Consider the following 22292-nt stretch of genomic DNA (forward strand, 5'->3'; position numbering starts at 1 on the left):
GTCACAAGCTTGATGTAGTTATTGCGTGCTAGGAATATGGGAACCAATACTGCACTTTTGACTACTTTAATACACCTATAGTGAATTTGTCCAAATACTTTTGGTTCCCTAAAATAAGGGGGGGACTATTTTCAATTATTTTTTGGGGGGGGGGTTCACCCGATATGGATGAAGATACCCTCAAATTAAAGCTGACAGTCCACGTTTTAACCTCAGTCATTGTATGATTTCAAATCCAAAGTGCTGGAGTACAGAGCCAAAACAACACATTGAGTTCCAAAAGTATTTGGACAGTAACAATGTACAGTGGGGAGAACAAGTATTTGATACACTGCCGACTTTGCAGATTTTCCTACTTACAAAGCATGTAGAGGTCTGTAATTTTTATTATAGGTACACTTCAACTGTGAGAGACGGAATCTAAAATTCCAGAAAATCACATTGGATGATTTTTAAGTAATTCATTTGCATTTTATTGCATGACATAAGTATTTGATACATCAGAAAAGAAGAACTTAATATTTGGTACAGAAACATTTGTTTGCAATTACAGAGATCATACGTTTCCTGTAGTTCTTGACCAGGTTTGCACACACTGCAGCAGGGATTTTGGCCCACTCCTCCATACAGACCTCCAGATCCTTCAGGTTTCGGGGCTGTCGCTGGGCAATACGGACTTTCAGCTCCCTCCAAAGATTTTCTATTGGGTTAAGGTCTGGAGACTGGCTAGGCCACTCCAGGACCTTGAGATGCTTCTTACGGAGCCGCTCCTTAGTTGCCCCGGCTGTGTGTTTCGGGTCGTTGTCATGCTTGAAGACCCAGCCAAGACCCATCCTCAATGCTCTTACTGAGGGAAGGAGGTTGTTGGCCAAGATATCGCGATACATGGCCCCATCCATCCTCCCCTCAATATGGTGCAGTCGTCCTGTCCCCTTTGCAGAAAAGCATCCCCAAAGAATGATGTTTCCACCTCCATGCTTCACGGTTGGGATGGTGCTCTTGGGGTTGTACTCATCCTTCTTCTTCCTCCAAACACGGCGAGTGGAGTTTAGACCAAAAAGCTCTATTTTTTTCTCATCAGACCACATGACCTTCTCCCATTCCTCCTCTGGATCATCCAGATGGTCATTGGGGCGGCAGGGTAGCCTAGTGGTTAGACCGTTGGACTAGTAACCGGAAGGTTGCAAGTTCAAATCCCCGAGCTGACAAGGTACAAATCTGTCGTTCTGCCCCTGAACAGGCAGTTAACCCACTGTTCTTAGGCCGTCATTGAAAATAAGAATTTGTTCTTAACTGACTTGCCTAGTAAAATAAAGATAATTTTTTTTTTTTTTTTAATTGGCAAACTTCAGACGGGCCTGGACATGCGCTGGCTTGAGCAGGGGGACCTTGCGTGCGCTGCAGGATTTTAATCCATGATGGCGTAGTGTGCTACTAAAGGTTTTCTTTGAGACTGTGGTCCCAGCTCTCTTCAGGTCATTGACCAGGTCCTGCCGTGTAGTTCTGGGCTGATCCCTCACCTTCCTCATGATCATTGATGCCCCACGAGGTGAGATCTTGCATGGAGCCCCAGACCAAGGGTGATTGACCGTCATCTTGAACTTCTTCCATTTTCCAATAATTGCGCCAACAGTTGTTGCCTTCTCACCAAGCTGCTTGCCTATTGTCCTGTTGCCCATCCCAGCCTTGTGCAGGTCTACAATTTTAACCCTGATGTCCTTACACAGCTCACTGGTCTTGGCCATTGTGGAGAGGTTGGAGTCTGTTTGATTGAGTGTGTGGACAGGTGTCTTTTATATAGGTAACGAGTTCAAACAGGTGCAGTTAATACACGTAATGAGTGGAGAACAGGAGGGATTCTTAAAAAAAAAACAGGTCTGTGAGAGCCGGAATTCTTACTGGTTGGTAGGTGATCAAATACTTATGTCCTGCAATAAAATGCAAATTAATTACTTAAAAATCATACAATGTGATTTTCTGGATTTTTGCTTTAGATTCCGTCTCTCACAGTTGAAGTGTACCTATGATAAAAATTACAGACCTCTACATGTTTTGTAAGTAGGAAATACTGCCGATTTTGCAGGTTATCAAATACTTGTTCTCCCCACTGTATATACAATATTCATAGACACGACTGGTTCTGCAAGATTATATTTGATAAAGCATAGAACAGCAACAAAGTAATCTTTCTCTCTCAGGTTCTCAGTCCCACTTATAAACAGCGCAATGAGGATTTCCGTAAACTCTTCAAGAAGCTGCCAGACACGGAACGCCTCATAGTGGGTGAGTGGCACACACGTACACACACACACACACGTACTTTGTGTGCGAGATTGCATCTCTGTGCTGACACTGTGGAAGTGAAGGGCCGACACTGTTGCTTTGTCAGCCTGATGTCTCTCCTCCAACCTCCTCTTCCTCTCCTCCCCAGACTACTCATGTGCGCTGCAGAAAGACATCCTACTCCAGGGGAGACTCTATCTGTCAGAGAACTGGCTCTGCTTCTATAGCAATATCTTCCGCTGGGAAACCACTGTAAGTTATAGACACACACACACACGTTTTGTTCTTCTATCTTCGTCGGGAGCTAAATTTGAGTCCCAATAAAAATCCTATTTTTCTAAACCCAAACCCTAAATTTAACTCCTTACCCTAATTGCAACCCTAAACCTAACATCTGAGCTTTAAATAGCCTTCATCCTCATGGGGATGTGGAATTTTCCAAGTTTTACTATCCTTTGGGGAATTTTAGGTCCCCACGAGGATAGAACAACCCCCCCCACACACACAAACACTAACCCTCCTGTTCTGTTCAGATCACAATCCTGCTGAAAGATGTGACCACCCTGACCAAGGAGAAGACTGCCAAGGTCATCCCCAACGCCATTCAGATCAGCACTGACCACGACAAGGTGAGCCAAGGGGCTCGATATTCAGTCACACAGCCTACTATGGTGGTTCAGAGTAGTGGAAGAACAGTAGGTAACAATGACATGTAAAAGAAAATAACTTTTATTATAGATTGTTGTAGACAGTAGAGGTCGACCGATTATGATTTTTCGATACCGATTATTGGAGGACCAAAAAAAGCCAATACCGATTAAACGGGCAATTTTTTTTAAACTATATGTAATAATGACAAATACAACAATTACTGAATGAACACTTATTTTAGCGTAATATAATAACATCAATAAAAATCAATTTAGCCTCAAATAAATAATGAAGCATGTTCAATTTGGTTTAAATAATGCTAAAACAAAGTGTTGGAGATGAAAGTAAAAGTGCAATATGTGCCATGTAAGAAAGCTAACATTTCAGTTCCTTGCTCAGAACATGAGAACATATGAAAGCTGGTAGTTCCTTTTAACATGAGACTTTAGTTTTCCAAGGTAAGATGTTTTAGGTTGTAGTTATTTATAGGACTATTTCTCTCTATACCATATGTATTCCATATACCTTTGACTATTGGATGTTCTTATAGGCACTTTAGTATTGCCAGTGTAACAGGATAGCTTCTGTCCCTCTCCTCGCTCCTCCCTGGGCTCGAACCAGGAACACATCGACAAAAGCCACCCTCGAAGCAGCGTTACCCATGCAGAGCAAGGGGAACAACCACTCCAAGTCTCAGAGCGAGTGATGTTTGAAACGCAATTAGCGCGCACCCTGCTAACTAGCTAGCCATTTCACATCGGTTACACCAGTCTAATCTCGGGAGTTGATAGGCTTTAAGTCATAAACAGCTCAATGCTTGAAGCACAGCGAAGAGCTGCTGGCAAAACGCACAAAAGTGCAGTTTGAATGAATACTTACAAGCCTGCTGCTGCCTACCACCGCTCAGTCAGACTGCTCGATCAAATATCAAATCATAGACTTAATTATAACATAATAACACACAGAAATACGAGCCTTTGGTCATTAATATGGTAGAATCCGGAAACTATAATTTAGAAAACAAAACGTTTATTATTTTCGCATATACCCTGACTCTGCGTGCAAAGAACGCAAGAGAAGTGACACAATTTCACCTGGTTAATATTGCCTGCTAACCTGGATTTCTTTTAGCTAAATATGCAGGTTTAAAAATATATACTTCTGTGTATTGATTTTAAGAAAGGCATTGGTGTTAATGGTTAGGTACACGTTGGAGCAACGACAGTCCTTTTTCAGCGAATGCCACCTCATCGATTATATGCAACGCAGGACAAACTAGATAAACTAGTAATATCATCAACCATGTGTAGTTAACTAGTGATTATGATTGTTTTTTATAAGATAAGCTTAATGCTAGCTAGCAACTTACCTTGGCTTCTTACTGCATTCGCGTAACAGGCAGGTTCTCGTGGAGTGCAATGAGAGGCAGGTGGTTTGAGCGTTGGACTAGTTAACTGTAGGTTGCAAGATTGAATCGCCGAGCTGGTAAAAATCTGTCGTTCTGCCCGTGAACTGTTCCTAGGCCGTCATTGAAAATAAGAATGTGTTCTGAACTGACTTGCCTAGTTAAATAAAGGTGTTAAATAAAGGTGTTAAAAAACAAAAGATCAGCCAAATCGGTGTCCAAAAATACAGATTTCCGATTGTTATGAAAACTTTAAATCGGGTTTAATTAAATCGGCCATTCCGATTAATCTGTCGACCTCTAGTAGACAGTATGTGTGTATATATATTGTTTAGATCAGTGATTGTCAACTGGGGGGGGGGGGGGCGACGTCGTGGGAAGTTTACTTTGAAAGGATACCGCTGCAGCGCTTACTGTTGCTGAATTTACACGTGCCGTGCGATCGCAGTGGTGAAATGGCTAGCTACGTTCGGGTTTTCACGCTGCACTCACTCACTCACTGACCAATACAATAACGTTCTTGCCCCAAACACACACACTGATCCAATGAAATGAGAGATTTCTCGACACACTAATCCAATATAAATGTAATTCCGCAACACTATTTTATTTTAAATGTGACACGTCCAATCAGATCTTCTGACAGCTAGCTTGATTGACAGCTAACTACACAGTTGTGTTCTACAGGCGTTGCACATGTGGATAGTTAACTGTCATTTAAGTTTTTAAAACGTGCAGCTCCCTCTTCATCTACTGCTGCTTCCAATGTCAACAATAAGGCAGACAATCCGGTCCCTGTTGAGAGGAGAAAACACGACCCCGAGTTTGTCAAATATGGTTTTACATATAAGACAGTGAGTGTGGACGCAGTGCGTCCTATGCAATGAGCTGTTAGCTAACGACAGCATGAAACCCCTCAAATGAAAAGGGATCTGGACACCAAGCATCCAATACACAAAGATAAGACAGCTGACTTAAAAAGAGTAAAATGTCAATATCTGGAGGCCTCACAAGATTCATTGAAGAAAAGGCACTTCGCATCATACCTTGTGGCCCAGCGCATTGCTAAGTGCAAAAATCCCACACCAGCGCAGATGATCTCATACTCCCTGCTGCGATGGATATGTGAACTGAAATCTTGGGAAAGTCAGCTGTCAACAAACTTAAAACTATACCCCTATTCAATGACACCATGAGGAGAATCCAGGACATGTCTGAGGACATAACGTGCCAGACATCAGAGCACATCAGTGCAAATGGCCATTACGCACAGCAGCTTGATGAATCTACAGATGTAGCTCACCATGCGATTCTAATGGTCTATGTCAGACACGTCTGGGATAATAAGTGCTGATTTTCCCACCACCAACACTGCAAAGCCTGTCTTTAACACAATGAGGCAGCTGCCATGATGGGAAAGCACTCCAGGGCAGTAAAGCGGATCCTGGAGAGAGCACAAAGTGCGACGTGGAACCACTGCTTCCTACACAGGGAGGCATTGGCAGCGAAGGACATGGTGCCTGAGCTCCACGCCACTCTTCAGGATGTGATCAAGTGTGTCAACTATATCAAAAAGAGTTCCACGAAAAGCAGGTGTTTCCAGGCTTTCTGTGGGGATATGAGGAGCGAGTACCAGCAGTTGCTTTATCGTGCAGAGGTCTGCTGGCTTTCCAGGGGTAAAGTGTTGGGTCTCTTTTATGAACTTTTATGAACGGATTGCTGCGTTTCCTTTGGAAAAGAAGTCACCTCTGGCCGAACATTTCGATTGTGCGGAATGACTCGCACAGGTTGCCTACCTGGTGGATATTTGTGATCGTTTGAATTCTCTCAATGTGTCAATGCAATGGAGGGGGCACAATCGATTTGTACAGAGGGATGTAATGGATGCCTTCAAAATGAAGCTTACCATTTGGGCAAATCATGTTTCTAACGTGAGTATTGACATGTTTCCTAATGCTGATTTAGAGATTCATAATCTGATCAACAAAGCGCACGGCGAGACACTGAAAAAAAAACATTAGACAGCATCTTGTCAAGCTGCAGGGAAAGTTTTGTGACTACTTCCCGGAGGAGAACAGGAGACATGACGACTGGATACCGGATCCCTTTTAAGTGGAGATGGAAGGCGTTGCCAAGCAACGAAGAGGATCAGCTGGTGGAGCTGTCATTTGATCACGGACTGAGCATGCGCTTCCCGGAAATGACACTGCCACAGTTCTGGTGCAGCGTAGTGGGAGAATATCCAGCTCTCGCCTGTCATGCAACCAGAATCATGCTGCCGTTCAGCACTACCTATCTGTGTGAAAGTGGCTTCTCTGCGATGGCAGTGCTGAAAACAAACTCAAAGCAGAAACAAACTGGACAGCCAGCATGACCTCCGAGTTGCCCTGTCAACCATCACCCCAGACTTCAATAATACATAAACGTATCAAACTAAACACCCCCAGCTTTCCCACTGATAGGACACACACAGTGAACAATAACTCATGAACCTATGTTAATTAATTCTGACATTCATATGACCTTTTATTGGATCTAGTTAAAAATGTACACCTTTAAACTAAAATGTCAAGGTTGTGAAACTATTGACATTTGTAATTGATTAAGAATTCCTAATGACACTGGTATGTGTTACTGTTTGTTTAACATTATTAGACTGTTTATGATGTCGTGTTCTGTGTGATAATTTATTACACCCCACTCCTGAACTGGTTGCTTAATTAAAATGTCTTATTCTCTTCAATTGGTACATGTTTTATCAGTTAATATGGCTGTGTAATGACTTTCTTTACTACCACAATTGAGACAGAGTCTATTTAGTAAGTGAAGCCTACCCAAGAAGGAAGCTGCAATACAACATTACAAAATGGAATCATCAACAGTCCATAATATTGGGTCGCGTCTCAATTGTCACTGTCAAATTTGGGTCCCCAGGCAAAACCAGTTGAGAACCACTGGCTTAGATGCTCCCAATGCTCGACAAATATCTTTTATCGTGGCAAAATAGGCTATTTCTGTCATGGTTTTTGACAAGCCAAAGCCGAATCAATAGCAATGACCACTAGCCGTCATTCCATCATTCACTCAATTTGTTTTCCTCTGTGCTTGCTCTCTCTTTCGGTCGTTTCATCCAGCACTTCTTCACGTCTTTCGGGGCGAGGGACCGCAGCTACATGATGATGTTCAGACTGTGGCAGAACGCACTGATGGACAAGGTACCTACCTCCTCTCCCTCCTCCTACCTCCAGCTCTCACACTCCTGCCAGTTTGAAATGAATTGGGAATACACTACTGTTCAAAAGTTTGGGGTCACTTAGAAATGTCCTTGTTTTTGAAAGAAAAGCGTGTTTTTTGTCCATTAAAATAACATCAAATTGATCAGAAATACAGTGTAGACATTGTTAATGTTGTAAATGACTATTGTAGCTGGAAACGTCTGATAAATTTTTTTTTTTTTTAAATGGAATATCTACATAGGCGTACAGAGGCCCATTATCAGCAACCATCACTCCTGTGTTCCAATGGCACGTTGTGTTAGCTAATCCAAGTTTATCATTTATAAGGCTAATTGATCATTAGAAAACCCTTTTGCAATTATGTTTAGCACAGCTGAAAACTGTTTATTGGATAATATAACTAATCAGTGATGAAATATAACATAACAAAATGTAACAGGACCCAAAATGCATCTTAACACTGAACAAAACTATCGGTTACTGATTGATTGAATTACTGATTGACGTTTTAATATCCTACAAGAGGAAATTCCAAGAAGTTAGTGAGACATTGAGAAGGTTAATGTCTGTTTCCTCTCAGCCTCTGTCCCCAAAGGAGCTGTGGCACATCGTCCATCAGTGTTACGGCACTGAGCTGGGCCTCACCAGTGAAGACGATGACTATGTCTCCCCACCGACGAGCACATTAACGGTCTACTGTGAGTGTACATGTTCGCTGTGTGTGTGAGAGAGAGATTCTGTTGACGTGCGCGCGTGCGACCATTTAGTTTGGCATTGTCCATTAAAATTAGAACTGTCGTCCATTAACTTTGATGAACTTCAACTCCTCTGGATTATCGATCCCTTCAATTAAAAGCCACTACTGTGATTGTGAATTTTTAATCATGCTGTTCTTCCTCCTTTTCCTCCTATGTCTTCCTTCATTCTGTCTAATCCCCCCCACCCCCCCATACTGCCCTTTTTCTGTCCCCTTCATTTCTCTCTGTCTCTCTTTCTGTCTCTATCATTCAACCTCTCCTTCCAACCCCCCACATCTCAGGCCAGTGGATGAGTCAGTCTCTGTCTCTGACCTGTTGGACCTCAGCTCCTTGGGGGCCATAGCTTCTCTGGGTAGCTCGCCCCCCTCCTCCATGGCAGCCTTGTTCCCCAGTGGCCCCCTCCTAGCCAGTGGTGGTCTGGGCTCATCTCCCCCCTCCTCATCCACCTGTCTGCCCATAGACATCCCCGGCAGAACCTCCCTGGACCCCCCGGACCCCAGCCCGCCCAGCTCCCAGATCTCCCTGCCCTCCACCACACACTCCACACACACCGCCTCCTTGTCTGCCCCCGCCTCGGCTGCTGCCTCTTTCGTAAGTTTTGTTTGATTTCATGCCAAGGAACTACAGGGTCATATGCATTAGACAGCGTTTTGATACGTTTCACCCTAAGCTAAGGGCATCGTTAGTTAGGGGGGGTTTAACTTTGAACTGGCTATAGAGACAGTTTATAATTATGACTGTTCCATTGTTTATCTTGATAGGATAAATATACCCCAGTCATACCCCAGTAGATCAAAGAGTCGCTTGTTGGCTCTAAACGGCCATCCGTCTCGGATGTAATGCTAATGGGTGTGTTCCAAATGGCACCCTCTTCCCTTTATAGTGTACTACAGGGAATAGGGTACCATGACCCTGGTCAAAGGTCGTGCACTATATAGGGAATAGGGTGTTATTTGGGACGCATCCCATGCTATGCCTAAAAGAGCCAGTGTTGTTGTCTGACCCGGGCAGAGTAGAGGCTTTGAGGTCATATCTGTCCGCTAAGGCTCATCAGTCGAGTGTGTGTGTGTGTGTTTCTGCCTTAATGACCTCACGGCGGGTGGTAACTAACTACCCCTTTCTCTCCCCTCACATGCCATTTCCTAGTATGTGGAGGAGGGCGGGGACAGTTTGTTGGAGTCGGCCAATCATATGGTGCCCCTGTCTGCCACCAGCCTGGGAAACCTCTCCTCATTGGACCAGCTCACCAACGACGACGAGCTGCCCACTGACCCCAGCAACTCCTCAGACACACAGGAAGAGGGTGAGTTCCTGGAGCCCACTGGAGCATAGTTTCATGGGAAAACATTTTACATTTTGGCAAACATAGAAAATACATTTTCATCTGATGCAGACATGGGAGATTTGAGAGGGAAAGATGGGATTGTAGACAGTTTTTACAGAGGTCAAATTCTAACAAACCGTAAGGTGGTTTTCTCTCCTCATCTCCTGTCCTCCATTCCCACTAATCTGAAACAACGGGACAGGTGAAAGCGATTTCCACCCTGCTGCTTTCAGCTCTCCTTTCTTCTCCGATCCGTGCAGATGCAGAAGAGAGCCAGTTGAAACTGCTGCATACACACCCTTCCTATTGATCCCATACTAGTAGTCTAGTAGGACCTACATTACATTAGTCATTGACTCTCCTGAGAACAGACTGTGACTTGCTGCATTAAAGGAAAAACTCCAGAGAAACTTGAGACGTCTGCATTCACTTTTCTGAAAATAAGGATGTTTTAGTGACTGTGATTTGACCGATTTTAAAGTGCAACGTTCACGTTCCAGAAGTCTAAACTGTACTAGTGTTACTTTACTAGCAACCTAAAGTGAGGACTCTTACACTTCTCTTCTGCTCAAACAGAACGGTGTTAAACTGTGTCCCGTCAACAAAAAGCACATTATCCCTCCATTATCGCTGACGTTTTTATATTTTATTTAATCCACGTGAAAAAGGCCATTTTATCTGACACTGTGGAAAAGCCAGCCCCATTTGGCTATTCAGTTGCGACAAATCCTGGGGGATATATACAAACAAATTGTTTTTAAATATCATAGAAATTCTGATGATAGACGATCTCAACTGTGGTATCTCTGCTAACGGGTGCGTTACTATAGTTGTGACTGGTGTGTAACTCTGTATCCGTCCAGACGAGGTGGAGTCGTTCTGTGCGGACCTGGCTGGCCGGCTGCACATCAACATGGTGGTGCGCATGAGCGTGGACAAGTTGCACGACCTGCTCTTCTCCGCAGACACACACTTCATCCAGCATCTCTTCTCCCAGCGCCACTTCACAGGTCCGTACCGAGCAAGCACGCGCACACGCTCAGGAAGCGCACGCACCCATGTGTGCACACTAGCGCACCTGCTCTTCACATACACGCGCAGAGACACACACACACGCACTTTGTTGATCTTACACGTGGTTGGCATTGGCAACGCTCTCGTTTTTCTTCCTCTTGATCCCTCTCTGCTCATTCTGTTTTCATTACCTTTCCAAATATCTCCTTAAATCTCTTAAAGTATAAATATTGTTTGTAGAGTACATTCCAGTACACACCACTGTTTCCCAGTACTAGTGATCGTCTGCCTAGAAACATGGATACAGTGGGGCAAAAAAGTATTTAGTCAGCCACCAATTGTGCAAGTTTTCCCACTTAAAAAGATGAGAGGCCTGTAATTTTCATCATAGTTACACTTCAACTATGACAGACAAAATTAGGGGGGAAAAATCCAGAAAATCACATTGTAGGATTTTTAATGAATTTATTTGCAAATTATGGTGGAAAATAAGTATTTGGTCACCTACAAACAAGCAAGATTTCTGGCTCTCACAGACCTGTAACTTCTTCTTTAAGAGGCTCCTTTGTCCTCCACTCGTTACCTGTATTACAGGCACCTGTTTGAACTTGTTATCAGTATAAAAGACACCTGTCCACAACCTCAAACAGTCACACTCCAAACTCTACTATGGCCAAGACCAAAGAGCTGTCAAAGGACACCAGAAACAAAATTGTAGACCTGCACCAGGCTGGGAAGACTGAATCTGCAATAGGTAAGCAGCTTGGTTTGAAGAAATCAACTGTGGGAGCAATTATTAGGAAATGGAAGACATACAAGACCACTGATAATCTCCCTCGATCTGGGGCTCCACGCAAGATCTCACCCCGTGGGGTCAAAACTATCACAAGAACGGTGAGCAAAAATTCCAGAACCACACGGGGAGACCTAGTGAATGACCTGCAGAGAGCTGGGACCAAAGTAACAAAGCCTACCATCAGTAACACACTACGCCGCCAGGGACTCAAATCCTGCAGTGCCAGACGTGTCCCCCTGCTTAAGCCAGTGCATGTCCAGGCCCGTCTGAAGTTTGCTAGAGAGCATTTGGATGATCCAGAAGAAGATTGGGAGAATGTCATATGGTCAGATGAAACCAAAATAGAACTTTTTGGTAAAAACTCAACTCGTCGTGTTTGGAGGACAAAGAATACTGAGTGGCATCCAAAGAACACCATACCTACTGTGAAGAATGGGGGTGGAAACATCATGCTTTGGGGCTGCTTTTCTGCAAAGGGACCAGGACGACTGATCCGTGTAAAGGAAAGAATGAATGGGGCCATGTATCGTGACATTTTGAGTGAAAACCTCCCATCAGCAAGGGCATTGAAGATGAAACGTGGCTGGGTCTTTCAGCATGACAATGATCCCAAACACACCGCCCAGGCAACGAAGGAGTGGCTTCATAAGAAGCATTTCAAGGTCCTGGAGTGGCCTAGCCAGTCTCCAGATCTCAACCCCATAGAAAATCTTTGGAGGGAGTTGAAAGTCTGTGTTGCCCAGCAACAGCCCCAAAACATCACTGCTCTAGAGGAGATCTGCATGGGGGAATGGGCCAAAATACCAGCAACAGTGTGTGAAGACTTACAGAAAACGTTTGACCTCTGTCATTGCTAACAAAGGGTATATAACAAAGTATTGAGATAAACTTTTGTTGTCCACCATAATTTGCAAATAAATTCATAAAAAATCCTACAATGTGTTTTTCAGGATTTTTTTCTTCTCATTTTGTCTGTCATAGTTGAAGTGTACCTATGATAAATTACAGGCCTCTCTCAACTTTTTAAGTTGGAGAACTTGCACAAATGGTGGCTGACTAAATACTTTCTTGCCCCACTGTAGGCTACAACACGATAGGATGAAAAATGTTTAGTTCATTCTATGTGGCTGATCGGCCCTTCCTAAAGTCTACTCCGCCAGGGCTTGTACAGTAAGCTTTAGAGCTGCGTCCAAGATGGGCACCCTATTCCCTATGTAGTGCGCTACATTGGACCAGAGCCCTGGTCCAACGTAGTGAAATAGGTAGGGAATAGGGTGCCGTTTGGGACGCAACCTAGGAGTGTTAGTGCGCGAGACGCTCGTTGCCACCCCTTCCACTCCACCGTCTCCTGATGCGCTGGTGCTCGTCTGCAGGACGTCTCTGCTGCGCCACACAGTATGGCTGTTGTCATGTGTGGGGATGGAATGATTCTTATTGTCCTCCTAGTGCTTAGACAGGAGCTGTCCCAAATATTGGCACCCTGGCCTATTCCCTACGTGACTAATAGGGTTCCATTTGGGATACAGTCAGCCCCCCCCCCCCCCATTCCTTTCTCTCTTCTCAGACATAGGCCAGTGTATTGTAGCTCTAATGAGCAGTCCACAGTATTTGTTTACGCTGTGTTAACCTTCCTCCATCTCTCTCTCTCTCTCTCTCTCTCTCTCTCCTCTTCCACACCTCATATGCTATTGTCTGTTATGAGAGAAGCAGTACAGGGCTCTGCGTATTCCTTGTTCTTAGCACAGTCCCCTAAAGTTGTCATTTATTAGATGCTGCCATAGAGGCGTGGAGTTGGTTGGTGGCCTCCCTGGTTTGTGCCCCTGCCAGCTTTGAGGACACTGTGTGGCTTTAATTAGTGCGTTTCCCTCTGTGAAGCGGTGCTGTGTCCCTCTCACTTTTCTCCCTCTGCCTTCCTCTCATTCTGTCCTCTCTCAGTCCTACTTTCTATTTCTCTCACTTAACGTCTCTCTCTCTCACACACACACACACTTCCTCCCTCATTCTTTTCCTCGTCCTCCCTCTCTCTCTCTCTGTCCCTCCGTCAGACCTGTCAGTTCGTGAGTGGCAGCAGGACGGCAGCAGTGGGAACACCAACCGGATCCTGAGTTACACCATCGCCATCAACAACCCCCTGGGCCCCAAGACCGCCCCCGTAGTGGAGACGCAGGTCAGTCAGTCAGCACGTTGGATTTCATAGTTTAAACAACGTTTGGTCGACATGAGTGGAGGCTGGTGTCGCGTTAAATCAGACGACAGGCTCGTTTGAAATGAATGGAACCGGGTCAAACATATGGATTTGATGTGATTGATGCCGTTCTATTCATTTCGTTCCAGCCATTACAATGAACCTGTCCTCCGGTTTTTAAAGTGACACCAGCCTCCATTGTCCTCCATGTTCTGGTTTGAATATCCGGTTCGCCAAACAAAAAAACAACAGACGAATTCTAGGGCATGGCACAGGAAACGTTGAGAGTCGGAGTCTCCACTGAGTTGGAGAACAAGACTTGACTTGCCGTCTGAGGATTGGGACACACTTCCTAGGTCATTCGCTCACGCTAACACCTTTCCCTCGCTCCCTCCAGACGCTGTATAAGAACAGTGCCCCGGGCGAGTGTTACGTGGTGGACTCGGAGGTGATTACCTCGGGCATCCCCTACCAGGACTACTTCTACACCGTGCACCGCTACTGCCTCACCTCCATCAACAAGAACAAGAGCAGACTCCGGTATACCTACTAGCTTTTGACAAGTAGTTTGTGTATGAGTTGCCTGAGCAGATCAAATATCGGGGGGTGTTTTAGTGGTTTGAATCGACTTTTTGAGTGCTCACCTACTAAATGTTCTGTGTATCAGGTGAACTCGCTGCCTTAGAAACGGAGAGTTTATGTTCTTACTTCACATAAAATACACCCGATATGGATGAAGGGTTATTTTTAAACTGTTCTAAAGGTGCAGTGAACTCAACCTGATGTATTGCTCACATACACATATTTAGCAGATGTTATTGCGGGTGTAGGGAAACGCTTGTACTTAGGCGCTGGGAGCAGAGCTGCCATGTCTGTCGGCGCCATCAGTTCACCGGCGGATCGGTATTCATTATGATACGTGTCTAGCTTCTTAGTGCATTATGTCTAGTGATACAGAGCGCTGCAGGGATGGGTTACTGGTTACAGTGTGATGGACTCGTGAGTTGTGGCTGCCTGTGTGTCTGCAGGGTGTCGTCAGATATCTGCTACAAGAAGCAGCCGTGGAGCCTGGTGAAGGCGCTTATCGAGAAGAACACCTGGAGCGGCATCGAGGAGTACTACAGACACATGGGTGAGACTGACTTACATTGTGGTCTTGTTCTCCTACTCAGGATAAAGCCGTGTCTGTGTTCTTATTGCTTCCTCTCTTTCTGGTTATGCCTCTCCCTCGCTCTCTGTCGCTCCCTCCCTCGCTCTCTGTCGCTCCCTCCCTCGCTCTCTGTCGCTCCCTCCCTCGCTCTCTGTCGCTCGCTCTCTGTCGCTCCCTCCCTCGCTCTCTGTCGCTCCCTCTCCCTCCCTATCAGAGAGTGAGGTGTGTAAGCTGGAGACCCTGCTCCAGTCTGAGGTGTCAGTGGTGACCTCTGGGGATGTGGTGGGGGCAGACTCTGCCAAGACACCCCCGGCCCTGCGGCGCCGCAAACGCACCTGCTCCCGGCGTCCGGGGGACCGGGAGAGAGAGGGAGGGGCCACGGGAGGTGGAGAGCGTGGGGACCGAGGGATGGGAGAGGAGCGGAGAGAGGCGGGTAAGTCAACAGGGTCGTGGTGGTGTCAGGAGGTCGTATTGATTAGGGCACACTGAAACATAGTCCCTCCCCTTTTCAGTAAATCTTCTTCCGTTTGATGCCTAATAAACAAGACCCATATAAAATATTGTCAAGAAGAGAGTTCAATGTTCACCTCTTGTCAATCAAACTTATGTCTCCAGGTTTATGATAATTCATACAGTGGTGCTCTGCTTTGCATTATACACTGACATCTGGTGGTGTGATTTGGAACTGCATCCAGGCTCTTCTGGCAGTAAGTCACTTGTTTCCCTTTTGACCAGGTGGTCAGTACAAGCACGGAGAGCGGTGGCGTGGTGGAGGCAGCAGCATCTCTACCATACTGCTCATAGTCAGCTTCATGTGAGTACCGACCTCTCGGCGTGCGTGAAAAGAAACCCTGATTGTTGATCGTTTCCCCTGTCCCTTAGTAGTAGTAAACCAAGGGAATGATCAATTGCCTGATCTTGTCCAGTTTATGAGCTTATCAGAGCGCTTTAGGATGAATCCATACTTGAGGTACCGTAATTTCTGGACTATAAGCCGCTACTTTTTTCCCACGCTTTGAACCTCGTGGTTTATACAATGACGTGGCTAATTTATGGATTTTTCCCGCTTTCACAAGATTCATGCCGCCAAAAAACTGAGCACCGTCACATAATGTGACGTGAATCGAGCGCGCTCAAACTTCCCATCATTCTGATTACGGTAGTCATTTTGTCACCCTCATCATGGCAAAGACACGGAGAAATGCATATGATGCAGCTTTCAAGTTGAAGGCGATCGATCTGGCTGTTGGAAAAGGAAATAGAGCTGCTGACAGCGTGGAGCATTGTCAAAAAATCCACTATCATCAACGGGTTTCGAAAGGCTGGACTGCTGCGTGTTGAAGAGGGCAGCGATCCAACATCGGATGAAGCAATTCTGAGGCTATTCAACTCCGACACCGAAGGAGATGACTTCAGTGGTTTCAGTGCACAGGAGGAGGAAGATAGTGACCAATGACTTTCTTGGTAGGCTACTGTTTACTGCTATTTTTTATTTTTTTTGTCACAAGCCGTGTTTAGTTTAAAAGCATATTTATTTTTGTTACAAGCCGTGTTTCGTTTAAAGGCTGTGTAAAGTTAATTTGTTTCAATGTACCGGTAGGCACCTGCGGCTTATAGACGTGCGGCTTATTTATGTACAAAATACATATTTTTAAAAATTCAGTGGGTGCGCTTAATAGTCCAGAAATGACAGTACACACATTTCACACAATTCTCCCATTTGACATCAATACATAACCTACACTTAACTCAAGTTGGGATTGGACTGTTTGTGAGTGATTGTGAAAGTGTTTTCGGGGCCTCTCATCCCTGTAGCATTACCATAACCACCACAGTATGTGAGTTCCACTAGTGTACAAATGTCTGAATGCTTGTTTTGTCTTTTTCTGTAATCCATGTCGTCAAAGTGTTTGGGAGGGGGTTCAATGAAATTAATATCTCCTCTGCTTACTAACAGCCTCCCGCTGCCTCTCTTTCTCTCTCTCTTTCTCTATCGCTTCATGTGCATAGGATCTGTGTCAGGTACCGTATAATAATCGTCAATGTCTTGCCGAATGACATGTTCAGTGTTGTGAAGTCTGCTCTGTCATTTGATGTAGTATGATTGATTTGTTGTCCAAAAATGTGTGTGTGTATATACAGTTTGAGCTGTACAACCACTTTTCCCATTCCTTCTGGAGTTCTCATTCCTGAATGTTGTCCCCTTTTATTCATAACCTAGTCTCGCTCCCTCTGTTTTTGGCCCATACTTATGTCAATACATTTACCACCTCTCTTTCTCTGCTTTTTTTTGTTCTCTCAACTCTCTTCTCTTTTCTTTCTCGCTCTCTCTCTCTCTCTCCTCTAGTCTGGTGGTGTTGGTGGCCCTCAACATGCTCTTGTTTTACAAGTTGTATTCTCTGGAGAGAGCTGCACACACACTGGAGACGTGGCACTCCTTCTCTCTGTCTGACAGGTAACCAAGCCAGGATACGTCTTTATATTATAGTCATTACTACTTACCCATCAGAGGTTTATTTCACCTTTTATTTACTCAGGTAGGCTAGTTCAGAACAAGTTCCCATTTGCAACTGCGACCAAGGTCAAGATAAATCGTAGCAATTCGACACAGTACAACAACAACAGAGTTACGCATGGAATAAAAAAAAAATACAGTCAATAATACAGTAGAACAAAGAAAACAAAAAGTCTATGTACAGTGACTGCAAATGAGGTAAGATACGGGAGTTAAGGCAATAAATAGGCCATGGTGGCGAAGTAATTACAATATACCAATTAAACACTAGAATGGTAGATGTGCAGAAGATGAATGTGCAAGTTGAGATACTGGGGTGCAAAGGATCAAGATAAATAAATAAATACAGTATGGGGATGAGGTAGATGGGCTGTTTACAGATGGGCTATGTACAGGTGCAGTGATCTGTGAGCTGCTCTGACAGCTGGTGCTTAACGCTAGTGAGGGAGATATGAGTCTCCAGCTCCAGAGATTTTTGCAGTTCTTTCCAGTCATTGGTAGCAGAGAACTGGAAGGAAAGATGACCAAATGAGGAATTGGCTTTGGGGGTGACCAGTGAGATATACCTACTGGAGTGCGTGCTACTATGGTGACCAGTGAGCTGAGATAATGCGGGGCTTAACCTAGCAGAGTCTTGTAGATGACCTGTAGCCAGTGGGTTTGGCAACGAGTATGAAGCGAGGGCCAACCAACGAGAGTGTACAGGTCGCAATGGTGGGTAGTGTATGGGGCTGTGGTCACTAAACGGATGGCACTGTGATAGACTGCATCCAATTAGTTGAGTAGAGTGTTGGAGGCAATTTTGTAAATGACATCAACGAAGTCAAGGATTGGTAGGATAGTCAGTTTTACAAGGGTATGTTTGGCAGCATGAGTGAAGGATGCTTTGTTGCGATATAGGTTCTAGATTTAGATTCTAGATTTAATTTTGGATTGGAGATTCTTAATGTGAGTCTGGAAGGAGAGTTTAGTCTAACCAGACACCTAGGTATTTGTCAACATATCCTAAGAACCGTCCAGAGTAGTGATGCTAGTCGGGCGGGCGGGTGTGGGAAGTGATCGGTTGAGTAGCATGCATTTAGTTTGACTTGCGTTTAAGAGCAGTTGGAGGCCACGGAAGTAGTGTTGTATGGCTTTGAAGCTCATCTGGAGATTAGTTAACACAGTGTCCAAAGAAGGGCCAGAAGTATACAGAATGGTGTCGTCTGCGTAGAGGTGTATCAGAGAATCACCAGCAGCAAGAGCGACATCGTTGATGTATACAGAGAAGAGAGTCGGCCCGAGGATTGAACCCTGTGGCATCCCCATAGAGACTGCCAGAGGTCCGGACAACAGGCCCTCCGATTTGACACACTGAACTTTATCAGAGAATTAGTTGGTAAACCAGGCGAGGCAGTCATTTGAGAAACCAAGGTGACACTGTCCTATTCTCTAGATTTAAACTACAACTAAATGCACCTCTGATTCCCACTGTTCTGTTTTGTTCTATGATTTAGTTTTGTTCTCTTCCGTTGCTCAAGAAACCAACACTTTCATTGGATATTACTTACCACCAGCGCTGCATTTCTAGCATGTGAACTAACTCCTCTTCTCTTGCTCTCTCTCTCTCTCCCTCCCTCTCATTCTTCTCCTCTCTTCTCTCCATCCAGTCCTCTACCCCAGTCTGCAGGAGAGTGGGCCCAGGTGTTGCAGCTCCAGAGACAGTTCCACCAGGCCCAGCTGGGCAAATGGCAACAGATCCTCCAATCCTCAGTCACTCTGCTAGACCAGGTGTGTGTGTGTGTGTTTACTTTCTATGTGCGCACGTCATTTACAAAGCGTACACAAGGCTTACAAACGGCTTCACTGTTATTCATGAGTGAGTCATCATGACTGTTGTAATGACATTAGGCTCCTCCTCTGTCTTCTCTCTCTCCCTCAGATGAAACAGTCGTTGGAAAAGCTCCACCGTGGCGTCGTCACTCCAGAAGTCCAGCAGGATCCCCCCTCGAACCCCACTTCAGAGTCTCTCACTGAGCACTGATCCTCCAGCCATCACCAGCCCTCAAGTGGGTATGAATAGACCACGGGGGAGGTAGCCAGAGGGGGAGGGTCCGGCTGGGCCAATCAGGGAGAGCGACTCACTCTCACCTGACCCCGAAGCTCCACTCCTGCTTCTCTACTCAAAACAGACAGGAAGAGATGTGGGGGGAGTGGGAATTACCTGTAAGGGGACCTTCACTACCCATAACTCCCCACGCCTCAGTTTGAGCAACCTGCAATGGGGTTGGGGGGTGAGAGACCTTTGGGGGGACTACACTACCCATAATTCCCCACACCTCAGTCCAAGTTCCACCTTCCATAGTCACCACCACCTCTCACGTCCAGACAGTTAGACTGGGAATGTCTTCAGGACTACAGCAATAACATAGTCATTACATTACCATATCTCTCACAGTCAGGGCTAAAGGCTGGCCAATTTGTATAGTACCATCCGCTCCTCACATGCAACCAACCATGCTGCTCTCCCTGAACCATCTCCCCTGCCGGAGCAGCCAAGAGACATTTTCAAGACAGACCATCGACTGCATTTCAGCATGTGCAGCCCTGCTGCTGCACTTCAAATGGATAGACTCGGGGCGGCAGGGTAGCCTAGTGGTTAGAGCGTTGGACTAGTAACCGAAAGGTTGCAAGTTCGAATCCCCGAGCTGACAAGTTACAAATCTGTCGTTCTGCCCCTGAACAGGCAGTTAACCCACTGTTCCTAGGCTGTCATTGAAAATAAGAATTTGTTCTTAACTGACTTGCCTAGTAAAATAAAGGTAAAAAAAATATATAAAAAAACATTTCAAATGGATAGACTCGGGTCCAACGCATTTCAAATGGATAGACTCGGGTCCAACGCATTTCAAATGGATAGACTCGGGTCCAAAGCATTTCAAATGGATAGACTCGGGTCCAACGCATTTCAAATGGATAGACTCGGGTCCAAAGCATTTCAAATGGATAGACTCGGGTCCAACGCATTTCAAATGGATAGACTCGGGTCCAACGCATTTCAAATGGATAGACTCGGGTCCAACGCATTTCAAAATGGATAGACTCGGGTCCAACGCATTTCAAATGGATAGACTCGGGTCCAACGCATTTCAAATGGATAGACTCGGGTCCAACGCATTTCAAATGGATAGACTCGGGTCCAACGCATTTCAAATGGATAGACTCGGGTCCAACGCATTTCAAAATGGATTGTCTTGACTTGGTCCGACTGCATTTCTCAAAATGGGCCAACCTGGATTAACTTTGTGTTTCAAAATGGATGCAAATTGGGATCTTTCCCAGCCCTGAGAAACAGCTATGGCTCTGTTCCCAGCTGAAGCCAGCCTAGGGGACTTATGTGCCTCGGTGTGAGGGGTCCGCTCAGCTAAGTCCCCCTTGAGCCTCCGGAAATGAGGGACACATGAGGAGAGCGGGACGAGAGAGGGGATAGATCCATGAGACTTTCTGTAATCCAACCATTTTAGTCGTTCTTCCTTTCTCTCTTTCTCTCCATCCATCTGGGATCAGCAGCTTCCATCTTAAAGGCTTGATCTCTGACAAAGGCAGTCCGTCCTCTGGGAGAGTCATTTCAAAACCAGACGTGAATAATACAAAAAGACTCCTGAACCCTCTACGAGCTCATGTTTATCATTAGCTGTCTTTTTGAGGGTGACTGGGTCGTTTTGGGAATTGAGAGAGAGCGAGCGAAGGATGATTGTGTGCGCCAGACCATTACAGTATTTATTTTACACGACTTTGATTTCGAAAAGTCCTGTCCCACTCTCAATGCGAGTGAATTTTTTTTCTCCCTTCTATATGCTCTGTGTTAATACTTCAGCACGGACCAAGAAAGAGCTATAAAGTGGAATATTTTATATTTCCTGGTCATAGCAATAATGATATTTGGTGATTTATACTACCTTTTGAATGTGTAAAAAGTAGTATGTCACCAAAGTGTGTTTAGGGCAAAATGAGACGAGCAAGCAAAGATCTGGAGTTGGAGAAGAAGACGGAGAAATCTATGTATTAGAAAGAAGTGTCCTCATCGTCACATCGTCACTGTTACATTTGGTATTATTAAGATTCGTATGATTATGACTTTGTTTGTTTTTCCGCACTTGGTCAACTTCTAATTGTATTATTGGATCGGACTTGAAGTGTTTCAGGGTTACCGGCTACTCTGTAGACCAGTCTGCGTACCAAATAGCACCCGATTCCCTTTATAGTGTGGTGCACTACATAGGAAAGGATGTGCCGTTTTGGGACGCAGACGCCGTAGACCAGGTAAACAGAGAGATGCAATAAACTAGTTGACTTTCTAGTGTAAACTGGACTGGATTTAAAAAAGGACCAACCAGAAGTCTAGGCCCGGAAAAAGATAAAGGGAATCGATTGCAGTACTGTGTTTGCGAGTTCAAATTGATATGTTATTCCTTTTCATTTTATATCTTCATTTTGTAGTCTATCCTGTTTTCTTGTTTTTGTTTGTCGTAAGGTCATCTCATTTTATTTTCTGCCCCCCCCCCCCTCCCCCATCTGATTCCCCCCTCACTGTCTATCATAAACCATTTCTCTTTTCCTCATTGTTTTCCTTTTCATCCCCCTTCCTATTGTCTTTCACTCTTTCTCTCTCTCTTTCCTCGTTGTGCTCCCTGCCCCCCTCTCTCCTTCAGTCTCTCGCCTGTGCAAGTGTGTGAGCCTTGCTGTGCACGGCCAAACAGTGAGTGATCAAAGGATGTACTATATTTATTAGGGTCAGGGAGGGGGGATGGGGGTCACGGGGAGCAAAATGTACTGTAAAAGATTTGATTGTACACAATGCCCTGGAGAGAAATGAAAAGCTCTAAAATATGCAACAACTCATCGGAGTCTTATTTTTTTAAAGTGTGTGTGTGTCATTTTAAGCATTTTCATAAAAAGTTGAACTAAAAAGTATTTCAAAACAGTCGGTGTAATT

General features: G+C 45.0%; 1 protein-coding gene across 1 annotated transcript in view; it reads left to right on the top strand.

The window, feature by feature from the left end:
- The window catches only part of LOC115104987 (protein Aster-A-like), a 37961-nt gene extending 15681 nt beyond the window's left edge, over positions 1 to 22280 (top strand). The window contains 17 exon segments of the mRNA XM_029626503.2: positions 2199 to 2283; positions 2432 to 2535; positions 2817 to 2912; positions 7474 to 7554; positions 8156 to 8240; positions 8243 to 8273; positions 8615 to 8924; positions 9480 to 9636; positions 10521 to 10667; positions 13513 to 13634; positions 14050 to 14192; positions 14681 to 14784; positions 15017 to 15235; positions 15538 to 15616; positions 17150 to 17257; positions 18967 to 19087; positions 19239 to 22280. Of these exon segments, the coding sequence (XP_029482363.2) occupies positions 2199 to 2283; positions 2432 to 2535; positions 2817 to 2912; positions 7474 to 7554; positions 8156 to 8240; positions 8243 to 8273; positions 8615 to 8924; positions 9480 to 9636; positions 10521 to 10667; positions 13513 to 13634; positions 14050 to 14192; positions 14681 to 14784; positions 15017 to 15235; positions 15538 to 15616; positions 17150 to 17257; positions 18967 to 19087; positions 19239 to 19340 (2094 nt within the window). The 3' untranslated portion in view covers positions 19341 to 22280.
- Positions 22281 to 22292: the final 12 nt, after the last annotated feature.

This window comes from Oncorhynchus nerka, linkage group LG3, assembly GCF_034236695.1.
Source record: "Oncorhynchus nerka isolate Pitt River linkage group LG3, Oner_Uvic_2.0, whole genome shotgun sequence".
Taxonomy (NCBI): domain Eukaryota; kingdom Metazoa; phylum Chordata; class Actinopteri; order Salmoniformes; family Salmonidae; genus Oncorhynchus; species Oncorhynchus nerka.